The 22929-nt window shown below is 29.0% G+C and overlaps 5 protein-coding genes and 1 pseudogene across 6 annotated transcripts; 1 reads left to right on the plus strand and 5 right to left on the minus strand.

Annotated features, from left to right (window-relative positions):
- Positions 1–961: 961 nt before the first annotated feature.
- TVAGG3_0685310 (guanylate cyclase protein) lies at positions 962–2719 on the minus strand (the record flags this gene model as incomplete). The annotated part of the gene is made up of 1 exon (XM_001300181.2): positions 962–2719. The coding sequence occupies one exon, from the start codon at positions 2717–2719 to the stop codon at positions 962–964; it is 1758 nt and encodes a 585-aa protein (XP_001300182.2).
- Positions 2720–2786: 67 nt separating this feature from the next.
- Positions 2787–3935, minus strand: TVAGG3_0685320 (guanylate cyclase protein; the record flags this gene model as incomplete). Its single annotated transcript, XM_001300182.1, has 1 exon — positions 2787–3935. One exon carries the CDS (start codon positions 3933–3935, stop codon positions 2787–2789), a length of 1149 nt encoding a protein of 382 aa, XP_001300183.1.
- Positions 3936–6944: 3009 nt separating this feature from the next.
- TVAGG3_0685330 (guanylate cyclase protein) lies at positions 6945–10835 on the minus strand (the record flags this gene model as incomplete). Its single annotated transcript, XM_001302961.2, has 1 exon — positions 6945–10835. One exon carries the CDS (start codon positions 10833–10835, stop codon positions 6945–6947), a length of 3891 nt encoding a protein of 1296 aa, XP_001302962.1.
- Positions 10836–11101: 266 nt separating this feature from the next.
- TVAGG3_0685340 lies at positions 11102–12666 on the plus strand (annotated as a pseudogene). The gene has a single exon. A coding segment is annotated over exon 1 (1565 nt).
- A 387-nt stretch (positions 12667–13053) lies between these two features.
- On the minus strand, positions 13054–13738 carry TVAGG3_0685350 (uncharacterized protein; the record flags this gene model as incomplete). Its single annotated transcript, XM_001300180.2, has 1 exon — positions 13217–13714. The coding sequence occupies one exon, from the start codon at positions 13712–13714 to the stop codon at positions 13217–13219; it is 498 nt and encodes a 165-aa protein (XP_001300181.1).
- Positions 13739–15791: 2053 nt separating this feature from the next.
- On the minus strand, positions 15792–17549 carry TVAGG3_0685360 (guanylate cyclase protein; the record flags this gene model as incomplete). The annotated part of the gene is made up of 1 exon (XM_051242826.1): positions 15792–17549. The coding sequence occupies one exon, from the start codon at positions 17547–17549 to the stop codon at positions 15792–15794; it is 1758 nt and encodes a 585-aa protein (XP_051089413.1).
- Between the last annotated feature and the right edge of the window lie 5380 nt (positions 17550–22929).

The raw sequence follows: 22929 nt of genomic DNA on the forward strand, positions 1-22929 counted from the left end.
TCATACTAATGCGAAAAAATTGACTGGAATATTATTTAAAAAAAAACTATCAGAATATCTTAAAAATGTGACATTGTCGGATTGAATTTTAATAATTTTAATTGAGAAATTGCAGCTCAAGATATAGTTTAAGTCATTATTTCTATTTTAAAACCAGTTATGAAATATTTTCAATTCTGTTTCAAATAATTTACAGTTCAGAAAAATAAATCATATTGAAAATTCAATGGAATATTTGTAGATCGTTCATTTAACATTTACAACAATATGATTTTCTTATTTCCAACAATTTTAATATTCGCTAATTGAAATCCATTGAAAAAATAATCATATAATTGCACTTTTCGAATTTTTGATCATTCCATTTTTAGTTATTAGTAGTTCCTAATTTGTATATTAAATTTTCGTGGAATTGTAAATTTACAGACTCTGAATATTTTTATTGTTTTTAAAATTTTATGATATGATCATCAATAAACTTTATTGATTATATATTTTTGAGCATTTCTTTATTCTTACAAAGGAATAATTGAATTTTTTTTTACCTGAAATTTCTTGTTTTTGTGCTAAATTAGAAGTATTTTATTTATATATGAAGTATATGCATCTATGTCATATCATATTTAAGTCAAATTGTATGAATAAAGTGATAAAATCTAAAAGAAATTACTAAATTTTATAATTTATACTCAAACTATGAGTGACACCTTGTTTACAGAAAAATTAATGATTCTTTATCGTATTTCAAAATTTCAAAGGAAAAAATCAGAAAAAACAGCCATATATATTCCTTATTTAATTTAGTCTGTAAGACACACTAGAATTAATATATTTGAAGCAATAACTCTCTATTGAATAAAAATCTTTTGGAAAATAAAGCAAATTTTTGACTCGTAAGTAGAACCAAATTTTAAAAATGTATACAGTTATATTAAAACGACTATAAACACAAAAATATTTATTAAATCTTATCAACAAGATAAGTTACAACTTTTCCTTGCTTGATTTGAATTTCTCCTCTTTCTTCTATCTTGTAATTTCCTCCATATATCAATTCATATATCGCTCTTGACACATGAACTCTCATCGGCACTCCAGAATGTTCCATCTGTTGAGCGAAAGAAATTGAAGGACCAAAGATCTCAAATGTTGGTTTTCCAACACCAATAACACCAGCAACAACAGGTCCACCAATGTGTATTCCAACTCTAACTCTTAGATTAGTTTCTCTCGTTTCATTTATATTCTTAATAGCATCAATTGCTCTTAATCCAAAATCAACAATATTTCTTGCGAAAGTCAAAGCATTTGGAACATCGCTGAAAACACCACAGTATGACATATAACAATCTCCAATGCATTTAATTCTTTCCATGTATTGTAATTCTTTTACAATTGCATCGAAATTCGAGAAAATGTCATTCAAAACTCCGGTAACAACTTGAGCGGAATTACTTGAGCACCATGGGGTGAATTCGACAATATCTATGAAAGAAACAGCACATGTTGGTACAGAGAATGAGATATTTGTTTCTCCTGATTGAACCCTTGGAACTAATGATGATGGAAGAATGGACGATAGCAATTTGTCACTTTTTGATCTTTCTTCCAAAATCAATTTATTATACAAATAAATCTGAGTGTTGTTTGTGATTCTGAACACTGAAATATTATCATTATTAACGTGTGATAGTCTAGTTATCTGTAAGTACTGTTTGTCAGTGGTATTATTGTTGTTTCTGACATTAACCATTGCGGTTTTAACTGTTGTGTCGAATAAATTTTTCATTTTTGCTTCTGATTCAGGAGAAAATGAAGAAAATAAGTCGGAAATTGTTTGTCCAACGAGTTTATCATCATTAAACAATTCATTTGCAGCTTTATTAGCTGATATTATTTTGCTATTTTGAGTAACTATTATCACATTGGGTAAATTATCAACCAAATTATCATAAAACGCATCATCTCTCATACTTGAATCCACACTTGATCTTGCAAAATGTCCTGACAAAACACTCAAGACAAAACTGTTTTGAATAGCTGTCTTGGCACTAGAAAGTAACAACTTCAAAGTGAATTTCAACTTCTTTTCGATCTTTGAACAAATGATAAAAACGAACATATATAAAAATGAAATAACAATCAACAAAACAATAATAGATGACAAGTAAACTTGATAACTTGAATGTAATAAATCATCGATAGATGTTCTTGATGCTTTAGTTCCTCTGAATAATACTTCATCATTCAATCTATAAACAAACAATATATTACCGGCTTCTAACCTATTTGTATTGATAGGGAAAATAGGAGCAACATTAACATCAATATCAACACAAGAGTGAACGAAATGAGAAGCATATTTGATCAATTGATCCCCATCCATGCAATTAAAAGTTTCTAAATAAGTCTTTGGCATTTCTCCACGATGACATCTTTCCAATGCAACCTTCATTAATCCTTGAAAGTCAGGGAAAGGTTTTCCTAAATCATATCCGAATCTTAATGCTGTATAATAATCAGTAACGTTATCAATGACTCTGTTAACGTTAGTGATTGTGAGTTTCAAGTTATTTGTTATTAAAAATTGACGTTTCATAACTGTTGAATAAATTTCGTTAGTAAACAAAAACAATAAATTAATGAACGAACCTAATGTCATTAAATTATCAACATGTTGGCAGTTTTCATCTATAATTTGGCCTTGAGAAATATACATTCTTGCAAGTAAAAATGACATAACACTCAACAAAGCAAAAAGAACAAACAAAATTTTTGTTGAAATTTTAATGCGAATGATAATCTTCATCACTTGCAGTGTTCAAAACTTTAAGAAGATTTTCTTCTTGTCTATTATGTTCAACATCATTAGATAGATGACTTGTTGATGTAGTATTTGCACTTGATTCTTTCTTGACTGATCTCAAGCTTTCAGAAATTTGAGAAACGACATTTTTTGGCAAAACCAATAAAGTTTTGTAAACATTCTTTTTGTCATTTTTCAGGTAATAAACAAAAAGACTTCCTAATATAATGAAAACAATAAAGAAAACAATCAATAACAAATAAAACACACCCAATGAAATATTCTTCATATTATTAACTCGTTCATCAATAAAACCTGTTATATTCATGGTTCCAAATGAAATTTGATTTGTCAAATTCCAGATATTATAATAACTCGATCTCATTTCATTAGATAAATAAGTTTTGTTCTCTACAACATCAACCATATATCTGGCAATTTTCGCCAATCCTTCTGACACTGACATAACTTCAACTCTCGGAATATTTTTAGGGAATGTTGTGAAATTAAAATTACTTTCAAACAACAAATTTCTGACATTATCAATGTAATAATTTCCTTCGTATTTAGTTTTGTATTCATTGAATATTTGGATGTATCTTAGTGCTTCACTCAATGAATATTTGATCTGTAAATCAGAATCACTTTCATTATTAATAAATCTAAAAGTGAAGCCCGAAAAATTAAAAATTAAATTGAAATGAGAGATTGTAGTTGCTAATGTCAAATGGAATCTTGTATATGATGTTGCTTCTGAGATTTCCTCTATTTCTCTCAAACCATCTTTGTAGTTTTGCAAAAGAACAATGAACAAAATACTGAAAACTAAAGTGAAAATGAATAAAACAAGCATAGAAACTCTGATCATTTTCAATGAAGGGAATTTCAGTTTTTCTATCATATCTGAAATTGTATTGTTTTCTTCAATTTTCAAACCAATCTGTTCATCATCGTAATTCTCTTCAACAACAAAAGAAACATTCTCACTATCATTTGATTTTGCTAAACTAGAAGTATTATTAATGAATCTTGGCATGTTAGGAAATGCTAATAATCCTAATTCTTGTGTATGATCATTCTGAAAACGAATTCCTCGAATCATTAGTTTCGTTTGATCAGAAATCAGCATATATTTATTGATGTCATTTGCTACTTCATATAAATAAGTTGAGTAAGTTCTGTAAAGAAATCTATTGTTAGGAATTTGTGTCAATAATAAATTGAATTCACTTTCAACTTTATTTATCGTTTCAAATGCATTTGAAATTGAACCATCCATTTCACTTATGTTGCTTTGTATTACTTGGTCCCATATCTGTCTTAATCTTCTCTTACATTGTAAAACAGATTTTGTTACATGATTGATTTTCTTCTTTATTTCATATGTCAAATTTGTTTCTCTTTCTGTGAAAATTATTTTTGATGTCATCAAACATTGTCTTGCAGAAATTCCTTTTATTTTGTTCTGTATTATCTTGCGAACAATGTAGTTATGTACATCACATAGTTCTGGATAGATTGAAACGAATTTTCCATACGTAACCCAATACAAACTTGAATTTGGATTCTTTTCTGTCAAATGTTTGAAAATTATAAAACTCATTGCCGCTGGATGACCAAAATGATAACCGATCAATGCAGATGTGTATAAATAGTTGTCACTTTTATCACCATTATCAATCATATGTGGATCTTCAAATAAATTATCTAAAAATAATAAACGGTTTTTGTAAACTTTTTGCGTAATAAAATGGCAGATTATGAAATAAACGAATAAAACACAGACCCAAATAAAAAGTCCGGCAACGGGCATCGAATATCCAAGTAAAATCATGATTACGCACACAACCATCCATGAAGTTGAGAAAGTAATGTATGTTAGGAATAAAGTATTATGAAATAAGTTAACAAATGAGAATTTCAAGAATAAGCTGTAAATAGCTGATATAACTAATATGGTCTGCAGTGAATATACAATGATCTGACCTGTGACACTTAAATAACTAAGACATCCTATGAAACAACTCTGAAAATAGCAGACATATATGGTAATTATTTGTTGCATACCATTAACACATTGAAATGAAGTTGGTCTGAATACAAATGTATAAGAATATGTGATTCTGTAGAAAAAATAATAAGAAAAGTAACCGATTGCTGTTAGTATGATATTGAAAATGTTGTAAACCAAACCGAAATGCAACTCATCGCCATTGATCATGCCACCAACAATCTCAAAACATATCTCTAGCACTGGAGCATGAATCATATACCCAACAACTGAAACGTAGAAGTGAATCATGTATACAATCGTAGTTGATATTGTTCCTGTTTTGTGATAATAATATGAGCTTGCTGAAATAAATATGACAAATGATACATTTACAAAACAATAAATAACAACAATGTAAAATGATGATACATCGCGATATTCTATAGGAACAAAGTTCCATAAGATTGAACAATAGTTGAAAAAACTTATAAAGTACAGTGCCTTTCGGAAATAATAAATTTGAATTTGTGCACAAAAGAATTCCAAATAGTTGAAAAGCCCTTATTGCTGACATGACTTTGTGCAATCCCAGAAAGGGTGGAAGAATGGAATCCATGTAATTTAGCAAGTTTGTGATTTGCATAACGTAGATTTTTTTCTTGCTTGGAGGTAGCAACCCATCATATTTCGAAGAAGAATCAGTCATCGAATATTGAAATGAAGGTAAGCTTGATTGAACTGATGAATTCATTAACGAAATTGCAAATCCTAACGATTATTTTAGAATTTGAGAGTTGTTTCAAATTTGATTTCCGATGAGTTTGGCAGACATGTTTTATAATAAAATTAATAGCTTATTAAAAATATCAGTAAATCTTAATTTCAGTTATACAGGAGTTTTGACAGCTAAACAATTTTATATGCTGTAAAATTCCAAATGATGGTTTAAAAATATTATAATACATTGAATATGGTAATATATTTTATTGCAATATTCAAACCAAAAACCTTCCATTGAAAATTCAATTGAATAGAAAATCTTCAAGAACTACAACTGGTATTAATTAAATTTTTTATCTAATTTTTAATTTTACAGCTTTCTATTCAAAAAAATAAAGGTGTCAAGACATTTAATGTATTTTTTGTATTTTTAACTATCATACTAAGTTATATATATCTGATCAACTAAATGTAAATCGGATTTCATAAAATGGCACCTTTTTGTTATGAAATTTTTGAAACCCTCAGAAACAAAAATTTCTTAAATTGTTAAAAATATAGAATAGAATTCTATAATAGGGAATAAAGTTTTGAATATTTATTCTTTCAGATGAGCTCTCAATCTTGTAAATTTCAGTTTTTAATTTATATTAATATAGAGGTTTCGATGATAATGTACAACTGATATCAAGCCTAAAATAAATCTCATTTATGCTGATTTTCAAATGATGTACACCCAATTTTCCTCAATCTCAAAAGATTATTGTGTTTTCTTTAGACCAGGAGTTATCAGTTCATGATTTTTGGTATCACAATAAGAAATCTTTTAAAACCACCCCGAGAAGAATCAAATTTAACAAAATTTAAATGAGAGTTATCATATAACATTTCACAATTTCACTTAACAGTTCAAGCATTCCTTGCCCATCAAATGATTTGATTTTTCGATAAATTCCAAAAAAATAATTTTGCGATTTTTCGTTCCTTCCGGATTTTTAATTTAAATGTTACTTTATTTGAAAATGATAGATTTGAGAGGTTCCCATTGTGATCTTTTTATGACAACAGATAATTCCATTCATTTTATAGAGCTCTTATAATGGTTTGTGTTTTGTATCATAATGGAGTTGCATATTTTGAAGTTAACTCTGTGAATCTAAACTTGGAGGGAAAAAAGAGTATATTACACTAAAAGTGACAAAAAATTCACCCTTAATCAGATATATTTTTTGTAATTTTGAGTATAGATACCTTGTTGAAATGATATAATATGGATTAATCGATACTTATTGGTGTTCTAAGACAAGTAATAACAATCTCAATTTTTAATAGTAAGATTTTGAGTTAAAATTGATATTGCAAAAAGTTACTTATAGAAAGTATTTTAAAGTGTCATAATACAAACAAAAATAAATTATAAATTTCTTATGGTTCAACTAAATAAGTAAACATCTTACATCCTTTGACATCAATTTCACCTCTTTCTTTGATTTCAAAGTTTTGTCCATAAACTAGTTCATAGACAGGACGTGAAATATGAACTTTCATTGGAACACCTTTGTTTTCCATTTCATGAGCAATGTTAATAGCCGGACCTAAGATTTCAAAAGTTGGTTTCTCTGTTCCAATAACACCAGCAACAATTGGACCGCCAGTGTTAATACCAACTCTGATTCTAAGCTTTTCATTTTCCCTTTCATCAATTTCTTCAAGTTTCTTGATGACTTTGCAACCGAAGTCAACAACTTCTTTTGCATGAACAGCTGGTTGGTTTATTTCATCAAAGATACCTCCAGCTGTCATATAGCAATCACCAATGCATTTAATTTTTGTCATTTTCAAATGAGCATTAGTAATTACATCAAATTCTTTGTACATGATATTGAGCATTCTCATTACATATTGGGCATCATGAGAGCCACACCATGGAGTAAATTCTACAACATCTAAGAACAAAACAGTAACTGATTGAACAGCGAAAGAGATATTCTTTTCTCCTGCTTGAACACGAGTAACTAACATTGGTGGCAAAATACTTGCTAACATTGCATCTGATTTCTTCTTTTCCTCAACAATTAATTTCTCATGCATTACAATTTGTGTCTGATTTATTCCGGAATAAATTCTTCTTCCAGCAACATATTGTGATGAAAAGTCTAAATAAACCTTTTCTCCTGTTGGTTTTGTATAAATAAGTCGACCACCTGATAAAATAACCTTTTCAATTTTATCATCAGATGTGAATTTTCCATCCATGAAGAAAGTCTTAACATCTTTGTTTTCAATCTCTTCTTGCTTGATTCTAAACATCTCTTCAAATGATGTATTAACATTGATAACATTATTATTTTCTTCTCTGCAAACAATGATAATATCATCCAATTTATTGACAACTTCATTATGGAATGATTGTGTTCTGTCTATTGTTTCATCAACAACATTCTCGTAGTTACCGCCTAAAACATCAATAATATGAGAATTTGATAATAAAATTTGTGAATTGCACTTCAATAAGCAGTTCATCGTAAACTTAAGTAGAATTTCTTCTTTTCTTGTTAATCTCAAAACATTAATTGAGAATATTGCTGCAATAATCATGAAAATGAAACAATATTCAGTTAAAGGTTTGAACTCTGAATTAACACTTGCCTTAATTGTTGATACAAGATTCATTCCTGTTCTATAAAAGAAGGCTTCATATAACTCTATTGCGCCGATTTGCCATGTATATGTTATTCCATCACCTTTTGGAAGGGCATAAACTGGATTTTCAGCTGTCATCATTCCATAGAATCTTCTCATCAACATGTTCATGAGGTAGAATTGACCTCCAGCTGAGAAGCAATGAGCACTTGTTGGGATGATCTTTGGAGGAGTTAAGATATTTCCGCATTTGATGGTTTGTGATGCATCGTCAACAGATTCTTGCATTCCTGAAAATGGAATCTGATTTGGACCGCCTAAAGTTAACAATTGGAAGTAATTTGCAACAATAGGTAAACTTGCATTGATTTCTTGTAAAGAAACTGTTTCATTGACACAAATATTTTGGAATGAACTATCATAATGTTCCCAAACAAGATCAAAAACATTTGACATTACCTTGTAAATATGAGCAATACTTCCATACATATAGTCGATATGATAGCAATTATTAACAACTTCTGTTGAAGCATCCAAGTAACTTTCAATGATGAAATAAAAACCAATAATTCCAGCTACTGCAATAAACAGAAAGTTGAATAAATTGTACATTTCAACTGATGCTTTTGATTGTTCATCATTAATAGAAGAGAAGAGTTTAATGATGCTTTCTTCCTGTCTGTTGTGTTCAATCTCAGCGATACTTCCTAATGATTGTGTAGTTGCTGTTGCTTCTCTTTGTAACTTTGTGAATGAATAGGAAATATTTGAAATGACTGTCTTGTGTAAGCTTGAAAGTAATCCATATATTACAATTTTATCATTTCTTAATTTTCTTATTTGAGTTGTAACAATGATCAAGTAAATGATAAAAACAAGAATAATCAAAGCAACTCTTAAATAAATAAGAATTCGATGATTTCTTGTTGAAACATCTGTCATATAGGAAATAATGTTTTCAACAGCTTCTGTAAGAGATTCTGTTGATCCAGCGTTGTTGTTCTTTGCTGTAATTGTATCTAATCCTTTTGGAACTGTATTATCAAAAGAAGAGAGACCAATTACTTTGGAAATATGGTTTGTTACCATATATGCAATCTGTCCAATATTTGCAATTGATACCTCACGATATGTGTTATTCATGTAGAAGTAGAATTCGTGAGAATGTGCAAAAACGAGATCCCTTACTTTCTCCATATATTTATTGCCAATTTCGAAATTTCTTAATGGAGTTATGATTGAGTTAGCATCTGCAACTTGCATGTTTAAAAATTGAATGATCATTTTAGAATCTTTTGATCCACCAAAGGCATTCATTGGGAAATCATCATTCAATTCAATCAATGTCATACATTTTGTTCCAGGGATCTTCGGATCATCAATCATTTTCATTAAAAACTTTGTTAACATTGGTGGTAACATGTTGATTAAGTTTCTCATATATGAAATTCCATACATAAGAGATAATGGATAAGTAATTGTACTATCTAAATAAAAGAAGAATCCTAATAATACAAGGAAAGGAACGAAAATAATGCAAATAAAGGCAAAAATTGTTGAGTTGTACATGTATTGGATTGCAGGGATCTTGTTATTATCAATCATAGACTTAATGTTTGCAATTTGCTGATAATCCAAGTCTTCATCATAAGCATTAATTTCATCCATGCCAATCGTATTTTGTTCAGTTCCTGTTGTTGCAACTTTTGGTGTTGAAATTGATTCATTGCAATGATCAGGAATATTATCAAAAGCAATAAATCCAAGTTCATGTAATGTATCAGGATGAATTTGGATTCCTTTTTGTAGCAACTTGATATCTTCATTCCATTTTCTGAACATGATAGCATCTGATTTAAGTTCCGGTTGGAATTTGGCATATTGTCTCGCAACAAATCTGTTATTAGGATACAACATGAGTAATTCATTGATTTCTAGCTCAGATGTTTCAATGCTTTCATATGTTGATCTAATAACGCTATCTAATTCTGTTGTGTTGCCTTGTAATACCAAATCCCAAATGTTTCTCAGTCTATTCTTCAATTTATCGAATAATTTTTGCAATTTGGCAATTTTAGACTTCAATTGCGGAGTGAACTTTGTTTCTCTTGTTTTAATAATTTGACCAATATTTGAGAGGTAATACTCTGCATCTTGATTCTTCTTTGCCATGTTCTTCAGAATGTTTCCAATGAATTGCAATGTACTTGACATCTCTGGATATAAAGCTGTAAATTTTGCATAAATAACCCAAACATCTAAATCATCCGACCACTTTTCAGCGGCTGCTTTAAAGACTGAAAAGTCTAAGCAAACTTTATGTCCATATGTGAATCCTGTGCATACTGATTGTCTGAATTTATTCTTTGAGCCAATGATTTCAAAATTGCCGGTGCTTTCATATTCATCAAGAGTTGCAAGATCCTTTCTAATTCTTCTCTTAATGAATAGTTCTGAAAGTAAAAGAGAAACAAATGTTACGCCGCCAAAGAAAATAAAGAACGTAATTGGCCATGATTTTTCTAAAACAATTGGAACAATCGAAGCAAGGGAAACAACAACGCCTATAATGGAACCTGCGAGAACTAATGTTTGATACAAAGGTTTTACAAATGTACCGCAACCAAAAACTACTGTTCCGTTCCAAACATAGCAAATTGCAGACAATATCATGCAAACTACTGTCGGCCACTTAGTGATATAAGTAGTTAATGAAGCGAATAGCGAAATGAAATTGATTGTAACGAATAAAACGCATGAAGGACCATAACGATCAAATATACCACAATTGAAATGATAAAAGAATTCACGAGAATAAGCATTCAAAATATTGAATTCATAGAAACATTAAATTTTAATAAGATATTCATTATATAATCATACTTTTTATCATATTATTTTGAGGAGTTTAAATTTTTTTCATGGCTTTATAAAAATAAATGAGTGAAAAGGTTGAAAGTACTAGTAGTAACGATACTCCCGAAGTCGTTAAAAATAATAAATCCGAAGATTCGGATGAAGAACTTAGTGTATCTGTAAAGATTACTAAAGATAAAACTTGGAGATTAGGTGGTAGACCCCCGTTGAAAACAATAACTAGTCTTGCCATCGGACCTGTTATTAGTCAAATTATCAATGCCGCGTATGGTATTATTACAACTTTCTATATTTCTCTCGCTGTCGGTGAAGAAGGATTATCAGCCATCTCAACGTATGCAGTTTTCGATTCTATGGGTAGATCATTTGGATTCTTCCTTACAACAGCAGCATCCGCTGAAATTTCGGCGCTGTTCGGTCAAAACAAAGACAATGAAGTTCATCAATTATCAGCAGATATATTCAGATTAAGTTTACTTTTCGGTATATAGTCATTCCTGCCATCCTAGTACCTAACCTCAAAGCAGCTGCAAGATTTCGGAGCTTCAGAACCAATTGTTGAATTAGGATACAAGTATATTGGTCCTCTTTCATCATGTGCGTTTTTCTCTGTTATGTATATGCTGAAACTGGTTTGTTAATCGCTGAAGGTCGTACTGGTTGTCGTCAATTTTACTTATTCAGCATTAGGTCTTAACATGTGCTTCTTTGGTCCTATTTTCTTATTTGCTGCAAGATCGGAATGCTTGGCGCTTTTAGCTACAATTTTAAGTGAATCAATCACCGGAATTACTTTTGCAGTTCTATTTTCTGCGGAAAGTTCACTTCAAAGCCAACTCTCAAGATGCTTATTCCAAAGCCATCGCCATATTTAGGCATTGCAATGAAGATTGGTCTCAGTCAACTTCTTGCTCAGCTTTCCGCCATCATTCCTGCCATTATTGTCCGAAAAATCATCGGAAACGCATGTCTTAACATGGCAGAACCAGCATACAATGAAGTTATGAGTGGCTACATCTGTTCTTTCAGATACCAAGCACTTGTTATTGCAATTTTCACCGGAATTACACAAGCACAGATTCCGGCAACATCTTTTGCATATCAGAAACATGAAAATTCAAGAATATTGTGGCTTACATTCCATGCTGTATGGTTATCTGTTGTTTGGGGATTGTTCGCAACAATAGTTTCCTGGGCAATTCCAAGACCGTTGGCAAAACTGTTCGGAAAAAGTGACAAATTTTTGAAATATGCAAGTGAAGCGATCAGTATCATCAACGGTATGTCCGTTGCTATGTTCGGTAAGTTCATTGGACAAGCTTTCCTTCAAGCAATCCAATGGGCTTATACATCAATTATTATATCATTGTTTAATAACTTAGTTACAATTATTCTTTTTGCTTTTATTTTGTATTATACGGATAAGTCTAATCCAATTAGAATCATGTGGTGCTACTCCATTACATACGGTATTGGTATTGTTTTGTTAGCCGCTGTTGACGCATTTCCTTTATATAAAATTTGGAAGAATTCCAAACCGGAAGCGAATGATCAGGTGGATTCTTCTGATAATAAAAATGAAAATGAAGAAGAAAATGATGAAATGCATGTAATGGAAGAGCTTTAGAATATAATTATAGAGATAAAATTATAAATACTATCTTATATTAATATTATTCAATTTTTAGTACTTAATGAGATTGATCATATATGCATGATTTGATACATTTCATATCAAGCATTATTTTAGCGTAGTTGGATCATTAAAAATTTGAAAACATTATTTTAACAACAAATTATAAAAAATCCGTTTTCACAGTAATAAATATACTATACATTGAATGTGTTAATTAATATTTCGTGCTGCATCACCTTTTTAAGTTCACATATTGGAAATTTTATGAAGTATTAGTTTGTTTTTAGAAATTGATTATTTATATGTTTAAACTATATATAAGTGAAATTCTAAACTACATTTTAATGTATATTTGGACATATTTTAAAAATATTTTTAAGATTTCAAGAATAAATTCTGAAAGGGGCGAAACAAAAACTTTTAGCTTTGGAAATGCATTTTATTGAAGCAAACGTCAGCTTAGAAAAATATCAGTATTTATTCAAGTATTATCTAATACAGAGGATTTCTTGTTCTTGCTTGTTGACTATTTGTATACTTCTTAAATAAAGGAAAGACCTTCATTAATGAATTGATCAATAAATTCTTCATTATTATAATCAAACAATAAGTTTGAGAATAAGTCATCGTTAATATCAAATATATCAGCAACTTTTTCATTTTCGTTCTGTGTTTCATTATGATATTTTTCTAAATTTTGTAATTTTATCGGGTTTGTTAAATTTTGAGGTGATGGAATATATTCATTTTGTATCCTATCCCAGTTTTCGCATAACCAGCATGTCAATGCCTCTTTAGATCTTTTTGCGGCACGATCAATTTTGAGATTTAATAGGCTTGCTATGGAAGCTGTTAAATTACGTAAATCAGTCATATTCTTTACTCCAGGAGTTGAATTTAATAATTTTTCCATATAAAAATACAATCTTCCGGCTTTTCTTCTGCGATCATCAACTTTCTTTCTCTCTATCGCATATGAAGTTGATATCCTTTTCTTTGGAGGCAATCTATGGACAACTACAATTTGGGGTAGCATCATCTGTTCTGTTTGTTAAAATTTGAGTAATTTTGAAAATTTGAATAGGATATTTATTTTTTAATATGAAATACTAGCATAGTAACAGATTGAATAATTATAACAATAAAAAGGAAAACGTTTATTAATTTGAATGGTTGTAAAATAAATTCAAAGCAACAAATTTATAGAAAATTCAAAAAATTTAGGAAATGAAATTCTTCTATAAAAAGACACTATTTAATATATAAATCAATATTTTAGAGGTAAACAAAGCTGGAAAATTTTCAAATCAAAAAATCAATTTAATTAATTTGCAATTTCGAATTTAATCTCTAATATATTGAATATTCTAGTCAGATGGATATAATTCACATAATAAATACACTTATTAATTTGATTTAATTTAAAAAAAAAATCAATGGAAAACAAACTATACTGCAGAATATAGATTGCTATATAAAAGATATATTCATATTTGATTTCATTTTAACGCTAGTTATATTTCACATTCAGGGAATTGGATTTTTATAAAAAAAAAGTCACTTTTCGTCGAGCATTATTCGGAAAAAATATGTCACTTTTAATAACAATTGAAAACAGACATAATGAATACTAATTAATGGAAATTTAATAACTGATAAATATCAGATGGGTCCACTTCAAAACCGTTGTCTTGCGGCAATTCATAAAAATTCATCGAATTTTTATCATTTTGCATTTTTTCTTTACTTAAGAAAGGTTTAAAGCTACCCAAGTATGGAAGTATCGAATTCAAATTTTCTGCACACCAGCATATTAACGCAGATTTATTTCGGTAGGCTAATCGATCAATTCTTTTATTTATTTTACTAGAAATGCTCTTTATGAACATTAATAAAGAGTTAATGGTAAATTTTCCTCCATAATTGGATTCCAACATCTCTATAACTAAATCATATTTAATTCCGTTTGACCTTAAGCGATTGAGGATCTTTTGATTATCTGTCATCTGTTTGCTTGATACATATTTGATTTTGCGTATTTTTCTTGTACTAATTATATCGTCTATGATCTTTGATGCATTCATATTTAATATTTTTTCAATACAAAATTTTGAGTACCTTTCAATTTTTGAAAGTTGAATAAATTTTCAAAGGATCATACTAATGCGAAAAAATTGACTGGAATATTATTTTTTAAAAAACTATCAGAATATCTTAAAAATGTGACATTGTCGGATTGAATTTTAATAATTTTAATTGAGAAATTGCAGCTCAAGATATCGTTTAAGTCATTATTTCTATTTTAAAACCAGTTATGAAATATTTTCAATTCTGTTTCAAATAATTTACAGTTCAGAAAAATAAATCATATTGAAAATTCAATGGAATATTTGTAGATCGTTCATTTAACATTTACAACAATATGATTTTCTTATTTCCAACAATTTTAATATTCGCTAATTGAAATCCATTGAAAAAATAATCATATAATTGCACTTTTCGAATTTTTGATCATTCCATTTTTAGTTATTAGTAGTTCCTAATTTGTATATTAAATTTTCGTGGAATTGTAAATTTACAGACTCTGAATATTTTTATTGTTTTTAAAATTTTATGATATGATCATCAATAAACTTTATTGATTATATATTTTTGAGCATTTCTTTATTCTTACAAAGGAATAATTGAATTTTTTTTTACCTGAAATTTCTTGTTTTTGTGCTAAATTAGAAGTATTTTATTTATATATGAAGTATATGCATCTATGTCATATCATATTTAAGTCAAATTGTATGAATAAAGTGATAAAATCTAAAAGAAATTACTAAATTTTATAATTTATACTCAAACTATGAGTGACACCTTGTTTACAGAAAAATTAATGATTCTTTATCGTATTTCAAAATTTCAAAGGAAAAAATCAGAAAAAACAGCCATATATATTCCTTATTTAATTTAGTCTGTAAGACACACTAGAATTAATATATTTGAAGCAATAACTCTCTATTGAATAAAAATCTTTTGGAAAATAAAGCAAATTTTTGACTCGTAAGTAGAACCAAATTTTAAAAATGTATACAGTTATATTAAAACGACTATAAACACAAAAATATTTATTAAATCTTATCAACAAGATAAGTTACAACTTTTCCTTGCTTGATTTGAATTTCTCCTCTTTCTTCTATCTTGTAATTTCCTCCATATATCAATTCATATATCGCTCTTGACACATGAACTCTCATCGGCACTCCAGAATGTTCCATCTGTTGAGCGAAAGAAATTGAAGGACCAAAGATCTCAAATGTTGGTTTTCCAACACCAATAACACCAGCAACAACAGGTCCACCAATGTGTATTCCAACTCTAACTCTTAGATTAGTTTCTCTCGTTTCATTTATATTCTTAATAGCATCAATTGCTCTTAATCCAAAATCAACAATATTTCTTGCGAAAGTCAAAGCATTTGGAACATCGCTGAAAACACCACAGTATGACATATAACAATCTCCAATGCATTTAATTCTTTCCATGTATTGTAATTCTTTTACAATTGCATCGAAATTCGAGAAAATGTCATTCAAAACTCCGGTAACAACTTGAGCGGAATTACTTGAGCACCATGGGGTGAATTCGACAATATCTATGAAAGAAACAGCACATGTTGGTACAGAGAATGAGATATTTGTTTCTCCTGATTGAACCCTTGGAACTAATGATGATGGAAGAATGGACGATAGCAATTTGTCACTTTTTGATCTTTCTTCCAAAATCAATTTATTATACAAATAAATCTGAGTGTTGTTTGTGATTCTGAACACTGAAATATTATCATTATTAACGTGTGATAGTCTAGTTATCTGTAAGTACTGTTTGTCAGTGGTATTATTGTTGTTTCTGACATTAACCATTGCGGTTTTAACTGTTGTGTCGAATAAATTTTTCATTTTTGCTTCTGATTCAGGAGAAAATGAAGAAAATAAGTCGGAAATTGTTTGTCCAACGAGTTTATCATCATTAAACAATTCATTTGCAGCTTTATTAGCTGATATTATTTTGCTATTTTGAGTAACTATTATCACATTGGGTAAATTATCAACCAAATTATCATAAAACGCATCATCTCTCATACTTGAATCCACACTTGATCTTGCAAAATGTCCTGACAAAACACTCAAGACAAAACTGTTTTGAATAGCTGTCTTGGCACTAGAAAGTAACAACTTCAAAGTGAATTTCAACTTCTTTTCGATCTTTGAACAAATGATAAAAACGAACATATATAAAAATGAAATAACAATCAACAAAACAATAATAGATGACAAGTAAACTTGATAACTTGAATGTAATAAATCATCGATAGATGTTCTTGATGCTTTAGTTCCTCTGAATAATACTTCATCATTCAATCTATAAACAAACAATATATTACCGGCTTCTAACCTATTTGTATTGATAGGGAAAATAGGAGCAACATTAACATCAATATCAACACAAGAGTGAACGAAATGAGAAGCATATTTGATCAATTGATCCCCATCCATGCAATTAAAAGTTTCTAAATAAGTCTTTGGCATTTCTCCACGATGACATCTTTCCAATGCAACCTTCATTAATCCTTGAAAGTCAGGGAAAGGTTTTCCTAAATCATATCCGAATCTTAATGCTGTATAATAATCAGTAACGTTATCAATGACTCTGTTAACGTTAGTGATTGTGAGTTTCAAGTTATTTGTTATTAAAAATTGACGTTTCATAACTGTTGAATAAATTTCGTTAGTAAACAAAAACAATAAATTAATGAACGAACCTAATGTCATTAAATTATCAACATGTTGGCAGTTTTCATCTATAATTTGGCCTTGAGAAATATACATTCTTGCAAGTAAAAATGACATAACACTCAACAAAGCAAAAAGAACAAACAAAATTTTTGTTGAAATTTTAATGCGAATGATAATCTTCATCACTTGCAGTGTTCAAAACTTTAAGAAGATTTTCTTCTTGTCTATTATGTTCAACATCATTAGATAGATGACTTGTTGATGTAGTATTTGCACTTGATTCTTTCTTGACTGATCTCAAGCTTTCAGAAATTTGAGAAACGACATTTTTTGGCAAAACCAATAAAGTTTTGTAAACATTCTTTTTGTCATTTTTCAGGTAATAAACAAAAAGACTTCCTAATATAATGAAAACAATAAAGAAAACAATCAATAACAAATAAAACACACCCAATGAAATATTCTTCATATTATTAACTCGTTCATCAATAAAACCTGTTATATTCATGGTTCCAAATGAAATTTGATTTGTCAAATTCCAGATATTATAATAACTCGATCTCATTTCATTAGATAAATAAGTTTTGTTCTCTACAACATCAACCATATATCTGGCAATTTTCGCCAATCCTTCTGACACTGACATAACTTCAACTCTCGGAATATTTTTAGGGAATGTTGTGAAATTAAAATTACTTTCAAACAACAAATTTCTGACATTATCAATGTAATAATTTCCTTCGTATTTAGTTTTGTATTCATTGAATATTTGGATGTATCTTAGTGCTTCACTCAATGAATATTTGATCTGTAAATCAGAATCACTTTCATTATTAATAAATCTAAAAGTGAAGCCCGAAAAATTAAAAATTAAATTGAAATGAGAGATTGTAGTTGCTAATGTCAAATGGAATCTTGTATATGATGTTGCTTCTGAGATTTCCTCTATTTCTCTCAAACCATCTTTGTAGTTTTGCAAAAGAACAATGAACAAAATACTGAAAACTAAAGTGAAAATGAATAAAACAAGCATAGAAACTCTGATCATTTTCAATGAAGGGAATTTCAGTTTTTCTATCATATCTGAAATTGTATTGTTTTCTTCAATTTTCAAACCAATCTGTTCATCATCGTAATTCTCTTCAACAACAAAAGAAACATTCTCACTATCATTTGATTTTGCTAAACTAGAAGTATTATTAATGAATCTTGGCATGTTAGGAAATGCTAATAATCCTAATTCTTGTGTATGATCATTCTGAAAACGAATTCCTCGAATCATTAGTTTCGTTTGATCAGAAATCAGCATATATTTATTGATGTCATTTGCTACTTCATATAAATAAGTTGAGTAAGTTCTGTAAAGAAATCTATTGTTAGGAATTTGTGTCAATAATAAATTGAATTCACTTTCAACTTTATTTATCGTTTCAAATGCATTTGAAATTGAACCATCCATTTCACTTATGTTGCTTTGTATTACTTGGTCCCATATCTGTCTTAATCTTCTCTTACATTGTAAAACAGATTTTGTTACATGATTGATTTTCTTCTTTATTTCATATGTCAAATTTGTTTCTCTTTCTGTGAAAATTATTTTTGATGTCATCAAACATTGTCTTGCAGAAATTCCTTTTATTTTGTTCTGTATTATCTTGCGAACAATGTAGTTATGTACATCACATAGTTCTGGATAGATTGAAACGAATTTTCCATACGTAACCCAATACAAACTTGAATTTGGATTCTTTTCTGTCAAATGTTTGAAAATTATAAAACTCATTGCCGCTGGATGACCAAAATGATAACCGATCAATGCAGATGTGTATAAATAGTTGTCACTTTTATCACCATTATCAATCATATGTGATCTTCAAATTAAATTATATCTAAAAATAATAAACGGTTTTTGTAAACTTTTTGCGTAATAAAATGGCAGATTATGAAATAAACGAATAAAGCACAGACCCAAATAAAAAGTCCGGCAACGGGCATCGAATATCCAAGTAAAATCATGATTACGCACACAACCATTCATGAAGTTGAGAAAGTAATGTATGTTAGGAATAAAGTATTATGAAATAAGTTAACAAATGAGAATTTCAAGAATAAGCTGTAAATAGCTGATATAACTAATATGGTCTGCAGTGAATATACAATGATCTGACCTGTGACACTTAAATAACTAAGACATCCTATGAAACAACTCTGAAAATAGCAGACATATATGGTAATTATTTGTTGCATACCATTAACACATTGAAATGAAGTTGGTCTGAATACAAATGTATAAGAATATGTGATTCTGTAGAAAAAATAATAAGAAAAGTAACCGATTGCTGTTAGTATGATATTGAAAATGTTGTAAACCAAACCGAAATGCAACTCATCGCCATTGATCATGCCACCAACAATCTCAAAACATATCTCTAGCACTGGAGCATGAATCATATACCCAACAACTGAAACGTAGAAGTGAATCATGTATACAATCGTAGTTGATATTGTTCCTGTTTTGTGATAATAATATGAGCTTGCTGAAATAAATATGACAAATGATACATTTACAAAACAATAAATAACAACAATGTAAAATGATGATACATCGCGATATTCTATAGGAACAAAGTTCCATAAGATTGAACAATAGTTGAAAAACTTATAAAGTACAGTGCCTTTCGGAAATAATAAATTTGAATTTGTGCACAAAAGAATTCCAAATAGTTGAAAAGCCCTTATTGCTGACATGACTTTGTGCAATCCCAGAAAGGGTGGAAGAATGGAATCCATGTAATTTAGCAAGTTTGTGATTTGCATAACGTAGATTTTTTTCTTGCTTGGAGGTAGCAACCCATCATATTTCGAAGAAGAATCAGTCATCGAATATTGAAATGAAGGTAAGCTTGATTGAACTGATGAATTCATTAACGAAATTGCAAATCCTAACGATTATTTTAGAATTTGAGAGTTGTTTCAAATTTGATTTCCGATGAGTTTGGCAGACATGTTTTATAATAAAATTAATAGCTTATTAAAAATATCAGTAAATCTTAATTTCAGTTATACAGGAGTTTTGACAGCTAAACAATTTTATATGCTGTAAAATTCCAAATGATGGTTTAAAAATATTATAATACATTGAATATGGTAATATATTTTATTGCAATATTCAAACCAAAAACCTTCCATTGAAAATTCAATTGAATAGAAAATCTTCAAGAACTACAACTGGTATTAATTAAATTTTTTATCTAATTTTTAATTTTACAGCTTTCTATTCAAAAAAATAAAGGTGTCAAGACATTTAATGTATTTTTTGTATTTTTAACTATCATACTAAGTTATATATATCTGATCAACTAAATGTAAATCGGATTTCATAAAATGGCACCTTTTTGTTATGAAATTTTTGAAACCCTCAGAAACAAAAATTTCTTAAATTGTTAAAAATATAGAATAGAATTCTATAATAGGGAATAAAGTTTTCTGAATATTTATTCTTTCAGATGAGCTCTCAATCTTGTAAATTTCAGTTTTTAATTTATATTAATATAGAGGTTTCGATGATAATGTACAACTGATATCAAGCCTAAAATAAATCTCATTTATGCTGATTTTCAAATGATGTACACCCAATTTTCCTCAATCTCAAAAGATTATTGTGTTTTCTTTAGACCAGGAGTTATCAGTTCATGATTTTTGGTATCACAATAAGAAATCTTTTAAAACCACCCCGAGAAGAATCAAATTTAACAAAATTTAAATGAGAGTTATCATATAACATTTCACAATTTCACTTAACAGTTCAAGCATTCCTTGCCCATCAAATGATTTGATTTTTCGATAAATTCCAAAAAATAATTTTGCGATTTTTCGTTCCTTCCGGATTTTTAATTTAAATGTTACTTTATTTGAAAATGATAGATTTGAGAGGTTCCCATTGTGATCTTTTTATGACAACAGATAATTCCATTCATTTTATAGAGCTCTTATAATGGTTTGTGTTTTGTATCATAATGGAGTTGCATATTTTGAAGTTAACTCTGTGAATCTAAACTTGGAGGGAAAAAAGAGTATATTACACTAAAAGTGACAAAAAATTCACCCTTAATCAGATATATTTTTTGTAATTTTGAGTATAGATACCTTGTTGAAATGATATAATATGGATTAATCGATACTTATTGGTGTTCTAAGACAAGTAATAACAATCTCAATTTTTAATAGTAAGATTTTGAGTTAAAATTGATATTGCAAAAAGTTACTTATAGAAAGTATTTTAAAGTGTCATAATACAAACAAAAATAAATTATAAATTTCTTATGGTTCAACTAAATAAGTAAACATCTTACATCCTTTGACATCAATTTCACCTCTTTCTTTGATTTCAAAGTTTTGTCCATAAACTAGTTCATAGACAGGACGTGAAATATGAACTTTCATTGGAACACCTTTGTTTTCCATTTCATGAGCAATGTTAATAGCCGGACCTAAGATTTCAAAAGTTGGTTTCTCTGTTCCAATAACACCAGCAACAATTGGACCGCCAGTGTTAATACCAACTCTGATTCTAAGCTTTTCATTTTCCCTTTCATCAATTTCTTCAAGTTTCTTGATGACTTTGCAACCGAAGTCAACAACTTCTTTTGCATGAACAGCTGGTTGGTTTATTTCATCAAAGATACCTCCAGCTGTCATATAGCAATCACCAATGCATTTAATTTTTGTCATTTTCAAATGAGCATTAGTAATTACATCAAATTCTTTGTACATGATATTGAGCATTCTCATTACATATTGGGCATCATGAGAGCCACACCATGGAGTAAATTCTACAACATCTAAGAACAAAACAGTAACTGATTGAACAGCGAAAGAGATATTCTTTTCTCCTGCTTGAACACGAGTAACTAACATTGGTGGCAAAATACTTGCTAACATTGCATCTGATTTCTTCTTTTCCTCAACAATTAATTTCTCATGCATTACAATTTGTGTCTGATTTATTCCGGAATAAATTCTTCTTCCAGCAACATATTGTGATGAAAAGTCTAAATAAACCTTTTCTCCTGTTGGTTTTGTATAAATAAGTCGACCACCTGATAAAATAACCTTTTCAATTTTATCATCAGATGTGAATTTTCCATCCATGAAGAAAGTCTTAACATCTTTTTTCAATCTCTTCTTGCTTGATTCTAAACATCTCTTCAAATGATGTATTAACATTGATAACATTATTATTTTCTTCTCTGCAAACAATGATAATATCATCCAATTTATTGACAACTTCATTATGGAATGATTGTGTTCTGTCTATTGTTTCATCAACAACATTCTCGTAGTTACCGCCTAAAACATCAATAATATGAGAATTTGATAATAAAATTTGTGAATTGCACTTCAATAAGCAGTTCATCGTAAACTTAAGTAGAATTTCTTCTTTTCTTGTTAATCTCAAAACATTAATTGAGAA

Source organism: Trichomonas vaginalis, chromosome III, assembly GCF_026262505.1.
Source record: "Trichomonas vaginalis G3 chromosome III, whole genome shotgun sequence".
Classification (NCBI taxonomy): domain Eukaryota; phylum Parabasalia; order Trichomonadida; family Trichomonadidae; genus Trichomonas; species Trichomonas vaginalis.